Source organism: Camelus ferus, chromosome 7, assembly GCF_009834535.1.
Source record: "Camelus ferus isolate YT-003-E chromosome 7, BCGSAC_Cfer_1.0, whole genome shotgun sequence".
Classification (NCBI taxonomy): domain Eukaryota; kingdom Metazoa; phylum Chordata; class Mammalia; order Artiodactyla; family Camelidae; genus Camelus; species Camelus ferus.
Genome location: NC_045702.1, coordinates 75306966 through 75328090, shown reverse-complemented (window position 1 = coordinate 75328090; position 21125 = coordinate 75306966). Strand labels below are relative to the sequence as shown.

Below are 21125 nucleotides of genomic sequence, written 5' to 3'. Positions count from 1 at the left end.
TAGAGTGGACTCAAGTTGGGACAGAAGGTGCAGAAAGGTATAAATAGAAGAGACAGCTAAGGTCAAACTTTTCATCTGTGTATGGAGTAGGTCTGAGAAAGATGAGTCATTTGATTTTAGACTGGCTAAGTTTGAGTTGTTATATGAATGTTAAAATAACTAGTAGACAACTGAAGATAAGTAATATGTTTTACATTGGTGCATTTTTATAATACTATATCCTTTTTAAAAAACTATTATCTCTGGAACTAAAATTTAATCTTAATATAAAACCTTCTTATAACAGCTAAGTTATAAACTCACTGAAGGGACCAAATCTTATGCATTCTTGCATTTCCTTAAATGTATAAACCAGTTCCTTCTGCATTTTAATTGCACTCATTTATTTATTGAAATATTTAATGAACACTTCCTAAATGCCACATACTGTTCTAGATACTGGAGATAGAACAGGGACAAAATCCTGCCCACTTGCATCTTATAGTCTAATTAAGGAAGATAGATAATAAGCAGGTTACTATGTAATATATCAGATGTGGTACTTTAGAGTGGAAAAATGTGCAGGTGTTTAGCATAGAACATTATTTAGAGTAAATCCATAGAATGTTCACCTATCTAATATATGTATGTATTGGTAAGCTTCAGTACTTAGGAAATAATGCAGAAAGATGGCTGAGAATGTTTTCTAGTCAATTAACTAGCTTACAAATCAAGAGTCTATTAAGATACCTTCGTGTAAATTATTTTTAAATATTTCTGTCTCAATTAAAATTTTTACTTATTTGAATATTGCTTATTTGATAGTCGCTTTTGAGGAAGGATCATTTATTAGAATACCATAAAATCATTAATTGCAGTGGGTTAACTATATCAAATCAGAAGAATGAACTATTAACTGACTGCTTCAGCATTGTGTTTTGCATTAAAATGGCCATAAAAATGGACCAATTTATTTGAATTAATCTGTGTCCTGGATTAGAGAGTTTTTAAATGGAGATTGATGGGGAAATTGCATATTGAGAATGCAAAGTGGAGAAACTAATTTCTATCTTTTTAGCAGTAAATAATTTTAGGTTTATTTTGTCTAAATGAATTAGGAATGAAGTATCTTAAGTTGATTACTCTCATACATTGTTTCAAGCTGTCTATTGATTAATAAAACAGATACAAAACACTTTGGACTATTCAAGGAAATAATATTTCCTTCATTTTAATTGTATTCCCATTTTAAATGATTATAATTTGCAGTAAGATTTATTAATAAAGTGTAAATATTTTTTAAAAACCTTCCTTGGAAAAGAGGTCATTTTAGTTCTGGGAAGAAAATGCACAAGATGAACCTAGAACATCTTGCTGTAATAGAAATGACCCAACACTTCTTGGGTCGTTTAAAAAAGACACAAAAGCTCATGATCAAAAGAATTGCTATTGTTAAGTTGTCCACACTACCCACAGCCATCTATAGATACGGTGCAATCTCTATCAAATGGCAGTTTTCACAGAAATAGAAAAAACTATCCTAAAATGTGTATGGAATCACAAAAGACCTTCAATAGTAAAAGAGATTAAAATTTTAGTCTGTTTTAAGCCATCAAGTTTGTAGTAATATGTTATAGCAACCACAGATAACTAATACAGGCATAAACTCATTATTATGAAAACTGGTATGTAAAAGGAGAGAGTCAAACTCTGATTCCGTATGAACTTTATTTCTAGATAGCTAAATAATGGATAAGGGAACGTTCTTTTTAGAAAAAATATCCTCTAATAAATGCAGAAAGGATCATAGAAGATTATAGTTTTGCAGTCTCCAGTGAAATAATGGATATCGGCCATGATCATCAATTGATGCTGAAATCATTTGGTGAAAGGCTGCTCGAGAACTTTTTAATGGATGGGTCAGACTGATGATGCCTGAACTTGTAAATCAGTCTTAACATGACAGAAAAGAGAGACAATCAGGCATTGCACCTGCTGATGTAATTCAGTAAGAAATATACAGCACTGTTTGTGAAATATTCTTGCCCCGAATTTGAACCTAAATCTGATGAAACATCTAGATTTATAGACTCTTACAGGAAATACAGGGGATATAGGAACATGTTAAATGACACTACAGAGTTGCAGTCAGCCAGTCCAGCATGTGGAATATTCTACATCACAGATGATTTGTTTGTTTGCTACATAACAAATAAATAACAAGAGAAAATAGAAGGTTCTGGGGAACTCATAATTTAAAACAGACTTAGAAGATAAATAAACCAAATATAAGGTACACATGGACCCTTCTGGATCCTGAATCAAATAAGCCAACTCTAGGAAGACAAGTAGAGAAATTTGAATATTGGTTATTAAATGATATTAAGTCATATTGTTAAATTTTTTAGACATGATAATAATACTCTAGTTATGTTTTAAAAAAGTCTCCTCTCATCTCTTAGGGCCACATAATGACATATTTATGAATGGAATAATATGTCTGGGGTTTGTTTTGAAGTAATCCAGCAAGACGGTAGAAGGGAGAGTTGAGGGGTGACAGTGGATAGAAGAAACAAGATTGACCGTATGTTGGTATTTGTTAGGGTTGGGTGAAGTATATATGGGAATTCATGGTACTAATTTCCCTACTTTTGTGTATATTTTAAAATTTCCATAGCAAAAAGTAAAAATGAAAGTTAGATTAAATATTTTAGATAGTGCTTTTAAGACCTTTATATTTTTTTGATGGACTGATGGATGACCTTTTGAAGCAGATTTTTTTTTAACATTTTTTTATTATGAAATTTTAAACTTATAAGGGGGAAGGTATAGCTCAGTGGTAGAGTGCGTGCAAGTTCCTGGATTCAATCTCCAGTACCTCCATTTAAAAAAATAAAATAAAATAAACAAACCTGATTACCTCCTCCCAACAAATAAATAAATAAATAGGAAAAAATTTAAATATATAGAGAATAGCGTAATGTATCCCAATGAACCCATCACTTCAATAATTATTAATTAGTATTAACTATTTAGTAATTACTAATGTGTGGCCATATTTGTTACTTAAACCCTATTCATTGTTTCCTGCATCCTATCATGTCATCCATAAGCATATATATATAACATATATCTCTGTATACTATATATTTCTACTATATATGTATTATATGTCTTCTGTAAATGTGTATATACATATTTGTATATAGTATAGATACACTGTATAGCTCAAAGATAAGTACCTTTAAAAAAAAATCCCAATAGCATTATCATCATACTGAACAAAAATTTAATCTTTCTTGACATGATCAGTTTTCTAGGTAAACTGGGTTCAGCATGCAGTTACAAAGTTCAAACAAGAAAAGTTCTGTGTGATGAAATCCAGAATTTTCTTTTCTCTCTCTCTCAGGTCAGAAAGCTCTGTAATTATTGGTTCATTGGTAGACATTTATCTTTTATCAAATGAAATTAAAAAATACACGGTTGTATTTCTTGTATACCTAAGAAAATGTATAGAGCAAATCTTAGAGCATCTAATTCATTACCTTTTTGATAGTGTATCTTTAAAACAAGTATTTTTTAGTGTAACTGTGACTCATTGTCTATTTAGAAATTGGGTTAAAACATGTTGTTATTAATTTTTTTAACTTATTTGACCTATTTGAAATGTCTTCTACAACTGTAAATAACATTTAGAAATTAATTCATAAATTATAATTTCTTATCATGGGAAATTAGTCTTGAATTGTGCATATATTATGTAAATGTTTTGTAAAAAGCTTTTTAAATTGATTTTGCATTTTTTTTTAATAAGGTTCTCGATAAAGCAGAGTATCTAAGAGATATGGAAGCTAATCTTTTACCTGGGTTTCTTAGGTTACAAGAATTGGTAAGTAATATATGAGTCTTTTTCCCCTATGGCCTAATCATTAAATTGTGTTGTTCAGTTTTTTCATTTTGCCAGTATGATAGGTGAGAAATAATTTTTTAATATATGTTTAATATGCATTTCTATATTATGAGTGAAGTTAAGGATTTTTTCAAAGTTAAAGCAATTTGTACCTTGATAACACTTATTCAGTTATTTTAGCTTTTATTTTTGATTGTGAAGTTATTAACACAGCTTTCTGTTAAAGAGAGCTTAAGTGTTTCCTAGAGTAAATGGTGGCTGGGGGCCTAGACTTTAAACTCTCTGCAAGGATTTTAAAATTTTCTTTTCAGTAATCTAAAAAAAGAATGATATGTCTATTCTGGATTATCTGGAATTCTGTCTCATGGCTACTCAGTTTTCAGAACCAGCTTTGGTTTTAGTTTATAATTATCTTTGCACCAAATAGTATTAATTCTACTCTAATGTTAGCCTAATGAGAAAAGAACAGGGATGGACTTACTATGTATATGTGTCAGGTGAAAACTAAATAATAATATGATGGCAACAACAGGTAGTAGTTTGACAGAAATAAACTCAAAATGGCTTAAAGACTTATATTTAAGACAAGACACTGCAAACTTCCTAGAAGAAAACATAGGCAAAATATTTTCTGACATAAATCTTAGCAGTTCTCTCCTAGGGCAGTCTTCCAAGGCAATAGAAATAAAAGCAAAAATAAATGAGGCCTAATTAAACTTATAAGCTTTTGCACAGCAAAGGAAGCCATAAGCAAAACAAAACAACAGCCTATGGAATGGGAGAGGATACTTGCAAATGATGTGACTGATAGAGGCTTAATTTCCAGAATGTATAAACAGCTCTTACAACTTAATAACAAAAAAACAAATAACCCAATCCAAAAATGGGCAGAGGACCTAAACAAACAATTCTCCAGTGAAGACATATAAATGACCAATAGGCACAAGAAAAAATTCTCAGTGTTGCTAATTATCAGAGGAATGCAAATCAAAACTACAATGAGGTATCACCTCACACTGCTCAGAATGGCCATCATTCAAAAGTCCACAAATGATAGATACTGGTAAGGATGTGGAGAAAAGGAAACCCTCTTACACGGTTGGTGGGAATGCAGTTTGATGCAGCCATTGTGGAAAACAGTTTGGAGATTCCTCAAAAAACTAAAAATAGACTTATGATCCAGCAGTCCCATTCCTGGGCATATATCTAGAGGGAACTCTAATTCAAAAAGACACATGCACCCCAGTGTTCAGAGCAGCACTATATACAATAGCCAAGACATGGAAACAATCTAAATGTCTATTGACAGATGACTGGACAAAGAAGCTGTGATATATTTAAACAGTGGAATACTACTCAGCAATAAAAAAGAATAAAATAATGCCACTTGCAGCAACATGGATGCATCTGGAGATCATCATTCTAAGTGAAATAAGCCAGAAAGAGAAAGAAAAATACCATATGATATCACTCATATGTGGAATCTTAAAAAAAAAAAAAAGACTAATGAACCTATCTACAAAACAGAAACAGACTCAGACATAGTAAACAAGGTTATGGTTACTGGGGGAAAGGGGTGGGAAGGGATAAATTGGGAGTTTGAGATCTGCAAATATTAACTACTATATATAAAACCAATAAAAAATAAATTTCTTCTGTATAGTACAGGAAACTATATTCAGTATCTCATAGTCACCTATAATGAAAAAGAATCTGAAAATAAATATATGTATATGTGTGACTAAAACACTATGCTCTATACCAGAAATTGACACATTATAACTGACTATGCTTCAATTAAAAAAAAAAAAAAAAGGAAAAATTAACGGCCATGGCTGTTTCCTCTTAGTATCATATTCATGAAGTGAGCAAAGATTGTTTGGGCAAAATAGTAATGTTCATCATATTCAGTTATTGTTAATTTAAGTTTTATTGGTTTTACAGTTTTGTATTTAACTTATAACTTGAAATATTTGGTTTTATAATCTTATGAGTGCTTTGAGCATAAGTAGTTTATACCTACTTAGTTTTATGTATTATTTAAGTATTAAGGAACATTATAATGAAAATTGGGTAAATATCTGGGGAGACAGTGCCTAGAGCATTTCCACCTTTGAAAAGTTAGATATATTACTTAAATTCAAGAAGCCACTTAGAAATTCTCAACTGAATGCCACTGAAATCATTGTGTGCCTATTGCTGACTCCTAAAGTCGACTTTTACTAATAGTCTTGGGGGGAAGATGTGGAGAGAACAGGAGGAGAATAAATTTACCTCTTGGTGAGTTATCTTGGAAGTTTCCTTACTTGGTGTAGCCTTTCCCAGTTTGATTAACTCTTGGCATTTTACCTACTGAGACCAACGACCCATCCTCTTTGAGGAGAGGTCTCTTCCTCCCTTTCTATTTTGTTTTGTTGTGTTATGTTGTATTTGTATTTTTCATGTCTTCATTCACTATTTCCCATTGCTTTGCTGTGTTCCTTGTCTGATGGCCAGAATGCATTCTTGCTGTCCACTTCCCCTTCCTGTATAGCTTACCGCATTTTTTCCCCTATGCTGAGCGATGGTGATCATGCATCCCATCACAGTACTTACGTCTTTCACTTTTTGTTTTTAATTATGGAAACTATTTGAAGAAAATGAAAAGATTCATAGGAAGCTTAACTCCATCAGAAAAGAAAATTATTGTTTTGATGTTTCTGAAAGCATGCTTGATTTTTAAAGATGTTATTTTCACTTAAGAGAAATACAGCAAAAGCATTTCCTACTTTGTATACTAAATACTTACTGAAATAAATGAAGTTTTAATTATCTGTTACTGTACATTGAAAGTACTTTTAGATGAACAGATAAGAACATTACCAATTTAAAATTGTTTCAGATTGATGAATATCCTCTATTTTTTTAACCTCTCATTTTCTAAACTGCCTTTATAAAATGCTTTTAGATAATAGTATTTTAAAGCTAAAACAACTCAGTGCTTTGTAATCAAGATTGTATTTAGCAGCTTATACAGCTTAATATCAAAAACCAAATAACCCAATCAAAAAATGAGCAGAAGACCTAAATAGACATTTCTCCAAAGAAGACATCCAGATGTCCAACAGGCACATGAAAAGATACTTAATATCACTAATTATTAGAGAAATGCAAATCAAAACTGAAATGAGGTATCACCTCACACTAGTCAGAATGGCCATCATTCAGAAGTCCACAAACGATAAATACTGGGAAGGGTATGGAGAAAAGGGTATAAGAAAAAACTCTTATACAGTTGGTAGGAATGTAAATTGGTGCAGCCACTATGGAGGGCAGTATGGAAGTTCCTTAAAAAAGTAAAACTAGACTTGCTATATGATCCAGCAGTCCCACTCCTGGGCATACATCTGGAGAAAACTATAATTTGAAGACACATGCACCACAATGTTCATAGCAGCGCTATTTACAACAGCCAAGACATGGAAACAACCTAAATGTCCATCAAGAGATAACTGGATAAAGAAGATGCGGTGTATTTATACAATGGAATATTACTCAGTCGTAAAAAGGAATGAAATACTGTCATTTGCAGCAACATGGATGGACCTAGAGATTATCACATTTAGTGAAGTATGGACAAAGACAGAAGCTCCAGTAGTGCAGTCATTAGCTTGCAGTACTTATATAGACAAAGACAGATATCATGTGATATCACTTGATAAAAAAAAAAAAGATACAAATTCTATGTACAAACCAAAACCAGACTCATGGACATAGAAAACAAACTATGGTTACCAAGGGGGAAAGGGCAGGGAAGGATAAATTAGGGGCTGGGAATTAACAGACACACATTACTATATATAAAATATATAAACATCTAAGACCTACTGTGTAGCACAGGGAACTGTGTTCAATTTCTGGTAATAACATATAATGGAAAAGAATTTGAGAAGAAAAAAATATATATGTGTATATGTATAACTGAATCACTTTACTATACAACTGAAACTAACACTAACTCAATTATACTTCAATAAAAATTTTTTTAATTAAATAAAAACATGATTAAACAGATTATGTTTAGAGCATACTTTTTTATTCCTATAGAAGTAAATTCAAAGATTCTTAAAAATTGATAAGACAGAGCATTTGAAATTAAAAACTTTTCTTCTCTTTCATAAAGATGCTATATTTTCTGTGGAATTTATTGAACTCAGCTATCTTTGTTATCTGGAGGTATATTTTTCTAAATAATGAAATTGGAATATAATATTACATGTAAGTTAGAAATCAATAAATAGTAAATCACCATCAAAGTATAGTGTAATTTATGAAATTGGGTCCTAAGAATAGTTATAGAATAAAACAGCTATCATGTCTGCTTTGTCAACTTGGGAGATGTCAAAAAGAACATGGGAAAGATAAAAATTTGTGTTGAGACTGCAGAAGTGTCTACAGATAAATTCTAACTAGCATGAATAGAATGTTTGTGGCCACTCTGTAGAAGGATAACATACACATTGAGCTTGTTCTCTTAATGTTATATTTGGGATACTAATTATAATTTCTAAATATATTTTAAAACATGTCTGTTTACTTAGTATTGGTGTTTTAGATACTTGTACTTGTTTGTGTTTTTAATATATATTCAGTATCTTCAACTTGTTTTCTTTCTTCTGGGTGCTGTAGCCATTTTAATAATGAGAGACGTCAGTTTTTGCCTTTTTTTGATTTATTGATTGAAAGCTATGATTTCTTTGAGAATTTCCATAAAAAGGTCTTGTCTTAATCATTCAAGCAGATACGTTTCTTAACTTCTATAAAATACGTCCTAACATGACTGCCGTAGCAGTCATGGGTATCTGAATTTTCGATTAACCTAAGTTTTATGGAAATTCTAAGTAACTTAAGTATGAAAATTTGCATACAACGATGAGCTTCTTGATTATGTTTTCTAAATATGGCTTATTAACATGCAAATAATTTGTTATATGCACAATATATAATTTGGAACTTTGCAGGCTTTATTTTGAAAGAAAAATTCAAATGGAATTACTGTTCTGATTAAGATTTTTTAATGCAAAGTTACTTTTATTTCTCTCTTTTTTTTTTTTTTTTTTTTTTTTGCAGACTGACAGAAATGTGACTGTTCTCCTTCTCAGTGAAATTGTTTGGGAAAAGTTTCGTCCAAATACTGGATGCTTTGAGCCATTTGTCTTGTATTTCCCTGATTATAGCATAGGTAAATTTGGAAACATTGTTTTGACAAATGACATTCTATAATAGTTTTTTGTTGTTTGAAAGATTAAGCTAACATGTTCAAATGGGAATATTTTGATGGCTTAATCTGTTAAGATTTGCTGCCAATCTCAAAGTGTTGCTTATGTTTCTTCATTTATAGATACGTAGGTTTTATTTTGGAACTGTGAGGTTATTCTTGTGTAATTACTAAAATATTTTGAATGAGCAGTTTCCACATATTTGTGCAAAAGGTGTATTTTCACCTTTTTTTTTAGTACAGTAAGATGTATGTTTTGTGATTATAACATCCATACAAATAAAAATTAGCCTTGACTGGCAAAGCACAGTAAAATTATATTGAAATCTTTATATACCATGCACTTGAGTTAAGTGCTATGTGGAATGTATCTTCTGATTTTGTAAATATAATTTTTTATTACTGTAACTTTTATAGTAGCAACTGCTAGTCCTTATGTTTCTTGTTTTTTTTTAATTTGTGTTTAATCTTAAATTTCATAGATCCTAATGATTTTTGTCTTTGAAAGAACATAATAGCTTTCTGTGTTTAGTAGTTTTGTAGATTAATCCTTTGTTGTCACTATGCAAATACAATACTTCTGATTCAAAGATTATAACTGTGAAGCATAAGGTGGTTAGAGGCTATAAAAAAAATAGCATTCTTTGACCTTGGCATCATTAACACTATCCCTCTGAACTAATCATCTGTAAACATTCATTATTAAGCTCAACACATTTTTGCCTGTTTTCACGAGAACAACAATCAAGTAACACCTCCTGTCTTAGCTAATTAATTGAGATAGAAGAAAGGAACCCAGAATAGATGAAGACAGCCCTTATTTTCAATAGCTTCTCATCCATGAAAATCACAAGAAAAGGTTAGGAAGAAAATGAATAAATCAGAGGATTTCATTAAAAAATTTCTTTGTAACTATGTCATCACTGTTAGATGTTAAAGTTTTTCATGACCCATTTTAGGCATAGTACTGAAAAAGTATTTAGAATTTAAGAATATTATTAAAAATGCTGGTTTTTTAATGAAGTTGAAATTAAAGAATGCTATAATGAATTAAGATTTGATTAATTTTTTAAAAATAGGAATACAAAGTAGCACAGATGGAGAGAATTTGAGGACATAATTAAATGATTGAAGTGATCTTGACAATTTTAGAGAGTGTAGGCTAATAGATTTTTGAGGCATATATAATATAGAGCCTAATTTAATCTGTTATTAAATTTTAGGACCTTTAACATACCAATTTTTAAACATAACTCAGAAACACAAAAAGCCTTTCAAAAAGGAAGCATTAATTGATATCCAAATTATTGTCTGAGTAAGTAAGCTTGGAACCAGAGCAAAAGGATAATCTTAGTGGCTATCCAGTCATAACTTGATGTGTGTGTGTCGTCTTTAGGAATATGCTATCTGATGTTCAAGACACCCTCTCCTCTCAGCAGCAATCTCTAGGGGCCCAATCTGTATTTCTTGTTTTCTGGGGCCTCTCCCATGCAGACTACTCATCTTTTGGTAATACATTTTTTCCTTCAGGTGGATTATAGTGCAGTTGATCAGGTTTTTGGTTTAGTTACTGTGTCAGTCAAAATGTTATGCTTTAATAAAAAATCTGAAAATCTCAGTGATTTATAATTTCCCACCTCACAACCTTTGTGCTATTCTTGTCCTACATTTATATATATATATTTACTATAAACTTATAATACATTATTATTTGGGCTTTATAGACATAGAAAGGCAAAATAGAAAGTTTCTTATTTATCCTGCTGGAGATTGCTTGAGCTTTTTGTATATATGAGTGCTAATATCATCAACTTTGAAAAAATTTTAGCCATTTATTTCTTCAAATATTTTATCTGTCGTCTCCCCTTTCCCCCTGCCCTACACATGTCTTTTTCTGGGACTGCATTACGTGTATGTTTGACTCCTTGGTATTGTCTGCTGAATCTCGTGTATTTATTTAAATTTTACATTTTATTTTCCTCTGTGTTTTATTTGGGATAGTCTTTGTGTCTTCAGGTTCACTGAACTTTTTTTCTACAAGTGTCTATTTTGCATTTAATCTAGTCCAGTGGAAGTTTTCATTACAGATCTCATTATGCTTTTATTTTCCTTTATATCCTTGAGCAAATGAGCATGTTTTTAATAGTTGTTTTAATGTCCTTGTCTACTAATTCCATTACCTCTTTTATCTTGGGCTTGTTTCTGTTAAGTAATTTTTCCCTGGTGTGTGTATCCATTATGCTCTCTCATGTGTTAGTAATTTTGTTGACTGATAGATGTTGTAGACTTGTTTCTGGTAAACATTTAAATCACTTGAAGTTATATTTGATGCTTTGAAGGTTATGTTTAATCTCTTTTGGAGAGAGGATCTAGAGAAGCCTTTATTCCAGGGCTAATTTTGGCTCCACTTCTAAAACATAGTCCTTCTGGTTTCTCTGCTGAATGCCTCATGGATTTAGCATAGTTCCTCCATTCTTACTGGTGGCAACATGAACAGTTTATAGCCCTATCTGAACTCTGGAAATTGTTTGACTTATGGCACTCCAGTAATTTTTTTCCCCAGAAGTTGTTCTTGCTTGTCTTTATGAGGTTTTACTCTGTGCATATACATATGGTTATTCAGCCCAGAATCAAGGGCAACCCCTATGTACATTTCTGGAGCTCTTTCTCTGCATAACTTCCTTCTTAAGTATTCTACCCTGCAATTTCTAGCTGCCTTAGCTCTCTACTCTAATCTTTGTCTCCTCAACTCACTGAGATTCATGGGCTCCTTAAGGAAAAAAATTACCTCTAGTTTGAAAGCCTGGCTGATAGTAAGACTCTTTGACTGTTCCCCTTTTCTCAAGTCTCACAGTCATTTATTGTCTTTTGTTTCATGTCTGAAAATAGATGTTCTGTATGATTTGTTTAGTTTTTAGTTGTTTGCTATAGGAGAGTATTTCTGGACCCCCTTACTCCCTCATGACTAGAAGCAGAAGTCCCTTTCCAAGTTAGAAACTGTTGTTCTTGGTGTGTTAGACCATACTTTGATAGTGAAATTTTAAGACAAGAGACTGATCAAATACTTTCTTCTTCTCTTTAGTTACTACCTGTTAGTATGCTATTTTCAGCTTTCTGTTAGAGATGGGATTTTTCCTAAGATTGAGTAGTCCTAAACTATTACAGCTGGCATGACTTCGTTAATGTAGAGTTGTACTCTGAGATTTTGTCTGTAGTCTCTATCCAAGCAACTGGTCTGCTTTTACAGCAACAAGATGAGAATTCTAATTCTTACAAGACTTTAACCAGAGCTGAAATGGGCCAGTGGTCACACTTAATCAGCTTTCATATGAGGCATATTCATATTCTAAGGAATATCTAGATAGAGATGTTCAGAAGGCGCTTAGGAATGTAGTCTGAGCTGGAGACTTAACTGAATTCCATATTTCCTTCATCTATGCATTTAGAGACCACCTTTTTTGTCTATGTATGTTCATCTGTCTAGCCATTCATCCCTTCCCTCTTTCCCTTCCTCTCCTCTCTTCCATCTGTCCAGTTATTTGGCAGCCATTATATATACATAACTTTATCTCCAAGTTTTAAGGCATTAGCTTTTAGTGTATCAAATACTTGTGTTTTAAAAAGCTTAGTAACATTAAATTTAAACTTGCTATTAGAATGTAAAAATACAAAGTTTTGGACTTTGTGTACTTTTTCCAGTGGTTGTGTTATAAAGATGTAGATGCAGTAACAATCTCTATCTGAAATTCCTTTTGGATGATATTTCTAGGCATGAGATAAGGCTTTGAAATGTACTCTTGGGCTATTGTTTGTTTTGGCCAACTGCCCTGTTTAAAAGGTCCCCTTAATATAGCTATTTCTAAATTCCTGTTTATTAATATCCATTGATAGGCCATATATATTGTTTAATCTTGCACCTATGTCTAACTGATTGTGAGGAAGAAGTGAGTAGTTAAAATCAAGGATTGATGGTAAATGGCAAAGTGTCCATGGTAAAAATGCTCACTTAATGGAATCTTTAGACAAAAGGAAATTGAAATGATCAGAATATCCTGTAAGAGTTTTCACTTGTAAGTACTGTGAAAGTCTTGAACCCTGTAGAACCAGGCTTAAAGTACTAGTCATATTCAGAGTACTCTTAACTGACATGTCTGAAGAGACCATTACACCCAGAAGTCAGAGGGAATTGCAATATGTAATTAGTGAGTGACTGATTCAGGTACAATAACTGGGAACTTTTGAATAATAGGTGATTGTTTCTCTTTAATTTTAACTGTGCTTCTACAATATGATTTTTCTAGCAGGATAAAATACAGGCTTAGGACTTTAAACGTGTGATAGTGTATAAAGAATTTTTCATTTTACAAAAAATGAAGAGCATTTTCCAGTTTGGTGGTGGTTTATGCAATACCCCTTGTTAATTTACTGAATTGACAGAAAAACTGGAATCCATATTATTTTTCACCCTTGATGTTGATGTTGCCTATAATAAGGTTCTTGAGATTTTCTCTAGATGTCATTGCTTAATATTTGTCTTAAGTAAAATTTAGTAATTTTTTAAGAACATGAGATTCATAATTCTTTCACCTCAGTTTCGAAATGTATATTACTTTTCTACTCTAATTTTGTAACTTTTTTATTCCTTAGTAATTGCTGAACCTGTGTATTTATTGTTTTAACCTTTGTTATAAAAATGCTAGATGGTCTAAATTGGGTGCTCAGTCAATCATTTCTGTTCACTTCTGTCCTGTGAACAGGGAACCTTCAAAAGATCCTGTCCCATGATTATCCTCCAGAGTATTCAGCTGATTTCTATGCTGCCTACATTAATATTCTTCTCGGAGTTTTCTATACCGTCTGTCGAGATTTGAAAGAGCTCCGACATCTGGTGAGTGGGCATTTTGCTTTAAAAACAAATGTACGTCTTTTAATATTTTTCCATGTAGAAATGATGTGAAATAGGTTAGAAGTTGAAAATGTATTTGGATATAGCCTTTTGAGGCCAGTATACCATAAAAAGGTAGAAGTCTGTGGGTTAGTACAAACTTTGACCTGTTAAGAAAACTTTCATTCATCTTTAGTTATGTCTTTCTACACTTCCTTACGAGTTTTTAAAATTTCTTCCTTTCTCTTTTTTCTAATTGTAGAAAATGTAGAACTTTATTAAAATTTAAATGAAGATTAACAAAAAGGAGTTGTGAAAACTTAATAAGCAATTTTATATCTCTAATTTTTTGTAACAAATTTTTTTCAGTTTTATGTATATAGTGATAGTGGTCTGGAATCTAGGTGAATTTGAGTATGATCAGAGGCTTTATACTAGTCTTTTATTAGCCACTGACCTTAAGTTAGTAATCTTCATAATAAAGGATTGCTTTTAATATTTATGAGATTATTCTAAAAACTTTTTTTAAAACAATATCTGTTTATACTTCATAGGCAGTTTGGAAAATGATCATATTTTACTTTAATTGTAAAGTACATACATACTTTAATTATCATATTTAATTTTGACCTGTCTACTTTAATTGTGAGGATCTAAAAGGAAGGAGGCAAGAATATCTGGTTTCCTTTTTAAAAACATTTTATTAATACTTAAGATCTCATCCCCATGTAACAGAAAATAGTAATGTATCTAAGACTAGAAAACAGTTACTTTCAAAGGAACAGAGTCTGTATTTCTTAGTACATTTTCTTTGCTCTGAAAAATTACTTAGAGGGATTCATTGTGTATTTGAGATAGAATATAGGAGAAGATGACCATTTAAAATTGTGTTCATATTTAACACATATTTGGGAGTTTAAAATTTTAAGCCTCTCCTGATTTAAGTGTAGATTTCAAGCATCTTCTGAGTAGGGAAGAAACAAAAGACAAGCTGTTCTAGTTCAAGCTCATCACTAACATCTCAGGAAGTTGAATGTCTGGGATTCTTAGGGGCTAACAGAGGAGAGGGTCAGTGCACAATCCCTAGGTGAGATGGAGTCAGGAATAAATACCCATCCACTGTCCTTCATGGGAAATAAGTTGTAGTTACCACTCTTAGCACCGATGTCCTTGAATCCTGTGGGAATCTGTGCTGACAGCCATTTCAAAGTAAGTTATTAAGTACAAGAAGGAAGAATTATTTAGGGAAACTATTTGTAGAAAAAGAAAATGTAAAATTTAAATATATTTTCTATAAAGTCCTTTGAGTTTCACTGAGGAATGATTTTATTTAGGAATGAGGTTACAGCTTTTTTTGTTACTGTTACATCATATTCATAAACTTGAAGCTTGAAATATGGTTTAAGCCTTTACTACTGCTGGTAATACTAATAAATAATAAATGATCTTTAAGGACCTTTAAGCAAAAATAGTATAGTGTTCTTATTTTTCTGCATATGTAAAACAGGATAATAAAGATATATTTTCTATATTTTCATTTTTCCTTCAAGTGAATATATATTATTAGTTTCAAAAAAGTGGCATATTTCTTGAGAGTTTAATAAATCACCTGCAAAACATTCTTTTAGAAATCTTTCCTATGTATGTGCTTTTAAATTTGCTTTAGGAATAGGTATTTCTTTAAGTATTATTTTTTGGGAAGCTAACTCTGTGAGAGTAGCATAAGACAGGAGAAAGTAAAGTATTACTGTGAATATTCAGCTAGGTTTGTCTTTTCTGACAGTTCTTACGATACTCCTAAAAAGTAGTAATTATAATTTTTAAGAGGGTCAACTGAAAAGTTATTTTTATACTCATATGAATCCCAAGCAATTTATTTTCCAAAGTTTTAGTTTTGCATGATGTTTTAAGTTATCTGTCACATTAAATTTAATTGTATTTTAAATCTTTTTCCCTCCAAATATCATAATTTTCTTAGAAATTACTCAGAAAAATGAATTACTTAGCCAGAGCTTAGTAATCTTTTGGAGTTCAGTTTCAGGTTTCTGATGCCTGTTTTTGTTGTTGTTGTTTTGTTTGGCCCTGTGACTAGTGACATAGTATCTAGAAGAGGGTGCCAAATAATTGTAGTATATATGGTAGAATTAGCAGGGGACTTAATATTAAAGTACCTTAACTCTGTTTCTTACCAGCTGTGTCATGTTGAGATTATACTTAATTTTTCTGTACTTTAGTTTCCTCATTTCTATAGTGGGACCAAGAATACATACCTTAGATGATTTCTTTGGGTATAAAATGATATATATTCTGTTACGTGCTGGTAAATAATAAATATAACAGTGTTAGGTGATATTACTAACAACACTGTCATTTGGATAAATTGTCTCCTTTTAAAATGCAATTGATGTCTGGGAAGATCATTTACTTTTTGTGAATTATTTTGATTGAGTAATATAGCTGTGTTTGATATAGGATTAGAATTGCTAGGGATTAGAAGTGTTGATTGTATTTTTGAGTGTGGTGCTAGGTAGATGCCCGTGGATGTTTGAAGAGTGGGAGGAATGGGTTCTGGGCAGCAGGAGTGAGGAGAGCTTGCACAGTGAAGCTACTCACAGTACAGACTTCTCTGCCTCACACATAACTTGGCTGTTTCACATGCAGCTGAGCAGTCCAAAGTAATCTTTTTTTTTTCTTCCCCAAATCTGCCTAGCTTCAAGATATCCTGTTTTAAGAGAGGACAATTATCAGGGTGGCTCTCACCTAATCACATGAGCCTTTAAAAGTGGGGAGCTTTCTGTGGCTGATCTTTAGAAGAGGAAGCGAATCAAAGCATAATTTAACTTCTTTGTGCAATAGAGATGATAGCAGTAATGTCTACCTCATAGGATAATTTAGAGGATTAGATGAGTTAATGTGTGTAGGGAACTTGGAATAGTAAGACCTGGCAAGTAGTAAAGCCTCATTGCTTGGTAAAAATTCATATAAATTACTATTAATGCAAATGTTTTCAGTTCTGAGTTTTGTTTCTCTAATGTTTCAGAAGTAAAATGTAAATAAAAATAAAAAGGCAAAACAGTTCAGAAAGTATTTCTACTTGTCCTTCAAATATGCTTTTATATTTGTACCATAGTATGTGTATTAGTCTTCTATTGCTGCATAACAAATTACCACAAATTAGTGGCTTAAAACAGCATACGCTTGTTAGATCACAGTTCTGTGGTTCAGAAATCCAGGCACTGCAATGCTGGCTTCTCTTCTTAGGTTATTTTAGACTAAAATTAAAGCTTTGGCCGAACTATATTCTTATCTTGAGGTTCTGGGGAAAATCTCTTCCAAGCTCATTCAAGAGCTTCTGTCAAGATTGTTGACAGAATTCATTTCCTTTTGGTTGTAAGAATGTCATGTGTCACTCTCCATCTACAGACCAGCAAAGGCATGTTGAATCCTTCTCATGCACCTAACTCTGACTTCTGCAAACAGCTGGAGAACACTTTTTGCTTTTATAGGTCTCATGTGATTAGGTCAGACTCATCTGATTCTTTCTTTATTTTTAACTCTCCCGTAGTATAATCTTTGAGACTTTTAATTGCATCTCCAAAATCCCTTCATAGCAGTACCTAAATTAGTGTTTGATTGAATAACTGAGAGAAGGTGTGTGTACACCAGAGATGGGAAGTCTTGGGGGTATTTAAGAATTCTGCTTACTACAATATACATGTATCAGATTATTTTCTAACAAATAATTTCAAATAAAATAATGAAAACTTGCTGAAAATCTCACTGAGGAAGAATTGGAAGAACTTCTTGAATTGCCTATCCTATCTTACAGCTACCTGTTCAGTATTTATAATAAATTGTTTTACTTCTTAAAGTAATGCAAATTTTTCTTTGCAATATAAAAAGAAATATCTCTCTGTTTCACCTGAATCAGGCTTTGATAGCATGGCATCTTTGTTGGTTAGAAGTAACATTCCCAGAACATCTCACAAATCCATAATCATAAATTCAAACAATGGAATCTCTGTGTGCCTGTAGGCAAATTATATTTTGCTTCTGTTTCCTTGGCTGACAAATGGGCATAATAAAAGTGCAGTTGTCAGGAATAAATGAGATAACAGGTGGCTATAAGTAACTCTTGATAATTATGCTTCTTCTGTTACATTCTGTACATGAGTATTTGCTGAACACATGGTCATCTGTCACCCTCTCTCTCCTACCACCCCCTTTCATTGATGTGATGAGTTTACAGTAACCATATACTTAAGTGCTAAGGCATAATAGAAGCTACAGGGGGGAATGTACAGTGGTAGTGAAATTTTATAATATCAAAAATCATCTAAAATTATTTCTATTTGGGCTTTGGAATTATTTTTGTGATTTTTGTTGGTAGCCTTTTTTATTTTCATTCTCTGGGTATTGGGAGGACAGTTTAAAATACCAGTGGGCTTGAATTTAGATTATGCTGTAAATAATCCCAACATAGAGAAGTGAGAATTTGCTTATATTTAAAGATTAATATAGGAGGAAAGGGCATAATATTGGAGAGTACGTTTGAATGTTAGTAGACGAAGTTGTGGAAAGCATTTTGTATTTGGACAGATATTTTATTTGCACAATTCTAATTATTAGTAAGATTTACCTAAATATAGAAAATGTATTTGGACATAAATGTACTCATTACAAATTCAGTAAGTTCTTATGGAATGACGTGGGGAAAATACTAATTTATTAAAGTAAAACTGGGAAATAGTCTCCTAAAATTATCTTTACTGACATTTTACTGCTGTTGTAAATGATGAAACTTATATTTTAATGTTTTGACCAAGAAAGAAAGCAGTATATTTTTATTTATCCAAGTTGTTCACCAGTTACTATTAATATTAAGACATTTTAGTGTTATTAACCAGTCCTTGGATCTGAAAATTGGAAACTAAGTTAGGAAAGTTGGCCTCTCTATGCTTAATATTAGCAGAATTTGGAAGATTTTTTTGCTCTTATGAGTTACTTTTTGTGATAGAATATAGGAAAATCTACTTCAGGGATTTGGTTCTTAGTTCTCTGTTATCTTCTTAATTTGGGATTGTACGGTTACACATTTATGTACATCTTTTCTGTAGTGTTTTATTATTGAATCATTTCAGTATGAAATACTTTGGCCAAATTAATATTAATAAATTACAACAGCATTTTTTAATCAATTTGCTTAAACTATCTTTCAGTAGAATCTTGATATTGATTCATGGAAAACTATTTAGTAATTATGATTAGTTAGTGCTTCTCTGACTTGAGAGTACATAGAATTCCTAGAGAGATTGTTAAAACTTAGATTCCTGGGTCTCATCCTCAGAGATTTTGATCTAGTATGTCTGGCATGGTGCCAAGAACCTGTATTTATAACAATCTCAGGTAATGCTGCCAGTCATATAATTTGAGTTGTACTGAACTAGATGATGTTTAATTTGTGAGAATATTCAGACCTTGAAAAATAATGGATTACTTCTTTGGACTCAAGGTATTTTATTGTATATTTTGTGTTCCTTTGTGACATAATTCTGACCTAAAATTACAAATTATGCTTTGTTATATTACTTCATATCTAGAGTACAATACATTAGGTGGGATTCCAATTAAGGAATATTTTGCATGTTGTTTTATTATTGTTATTGATAAGTGTGGTTTTATTATTGTAGTAATGAGTGGTAAGAACATTTTGCTTGAGCAGTTATATTGAAATAAAATTGTCTGAATTCTAATAAAAATTTTACTTGAAAAATAATTTCTAAATATGGTAGATAAGTGCTTTTTTTTTCTCATTTTTTTCTTCGTTTACAGGCAGTGCTTAATTTTCCTAAATATTGTGAACCTGTGGTTAAAGGAGAAGGTAACTACAATTTTACTTAATAATACTTATTTTGAAAAAATTTCTATAAGATCTAAATTACTGAAATTTTTTCCCCTTTGGAGTAGCAAGTGAACGTGATACTCGCAAACTCTGGAGAAATATTGAACCTCATTTGAAGAAAGCCATGCAGACTGTTTACCTCAGGGAAGTATCAAGGTAATCTTCTATTTAGTATGTGTATTATTTCTTTATCTTTATTTGGGATATTTACTAAAGTGTACATGTTTTCCTTTACCTTCTTCACATTGGGAAAAAACTCTTGTGGTTTGAATCCTTTCTTACTATTTTGGGAAGGGCAAACAATTTTTAGGCAGTATGTTACCCAAGGCGTATTTCTAATAATTGCTCATTTTTAAAAATCTGGAAAGCTACAGGAAAATCAGTTTGAGTTTTTGTTTTTTATATTTATATTAGATATTTGAATGGTATAATGAAAAATTGATTATTAAAGGAATGTATAAATCAAGTCATAAATCTACATTTGTCTATTATTAGAATTTCATAGTAGTGAAACTGCTCAGGAGACATGGTCGCACATACACAGTGTAGTGAGAACATGATTTTGATTTCTGACTCATGACGTCTTGGCAAGTCACCTAAAACCTCTAGACCTTGACTTCCTCCTCCAACAATCCTTAGAAGATTTCAATAATATATGTGAAAATGATTTGTGAATAAAGAAGTTCCTTATAGGTGTTAGATTAAGCCTGCAGTACAAAGCAATATAGGAAATTTAAAAACATCAATGCTTTTGTCTCTTCTCAGTTTCTAATCGATTTTGTTACCATTTTCTTTCATAAATACCTTATTCTATAACTGCTTTACTTTGGTTTTGATTTAATTAGCCAATTATAAGAATTTAATAGTTTCTGAATAAGTAGAAACATTACGAAGATACTGTTACTCCTCTTTTTAATAATAAAAAGTCATTTGATGAGAATTTTTGGAAGTCGCAGGATAGAAAAATTTGTAATCTGATCTTGTAAAGGTAGAAAAATTTGGATGCTTGTTAAAATGACTGTTACATAGTAATAGAAAGACTTTCAGTTTCCCACAGGATAATGATGGTCACCTAAATCCATTTTTTGCCATGAGATCAATAAGGAGAGCAAATAAAATCACTCATAACCTTTGCCTGCAGTATAACTAGGAGTCTACAGAGTTGACTACAAACTTCAATTTATATGTAAAT

General features: G+C 31.7%; 1 protein-coding gene across 3 annotated transcripts in view; it reads left to right on the top strand.

The window, feature by feature from the left end:
• Positions 1-21125, top strand: part of ORC5 (origin recognition complex subunit 5) — a 69608-nt gene that overhangs the window by 6939 nt on the left and 41544 nt on the right. For all 3 annotated transcript variants that reach the window (XM_006181011.3, XM_014556108.2, XM_014556107.2), the window contains exons 4-8: positions 3794-3868; positions 8999-9110; positions 13904-14034; positions 19864-19912; positions 19999-20089. In XM_006181011.3, coding sequence (XP_006181073.1) covers positions 3794-3868; positions 8999-9110; positions 13904-14034; positions 19864-19912; positions 19999-20089 — 458 coding nt within the window. The remainder of the gene's footprint in view (positions 1-3793; positions 3869-8998; positions 9111-13903; positions 14035-19863; positions 19913-19998; positions 20090-21125) is intronic.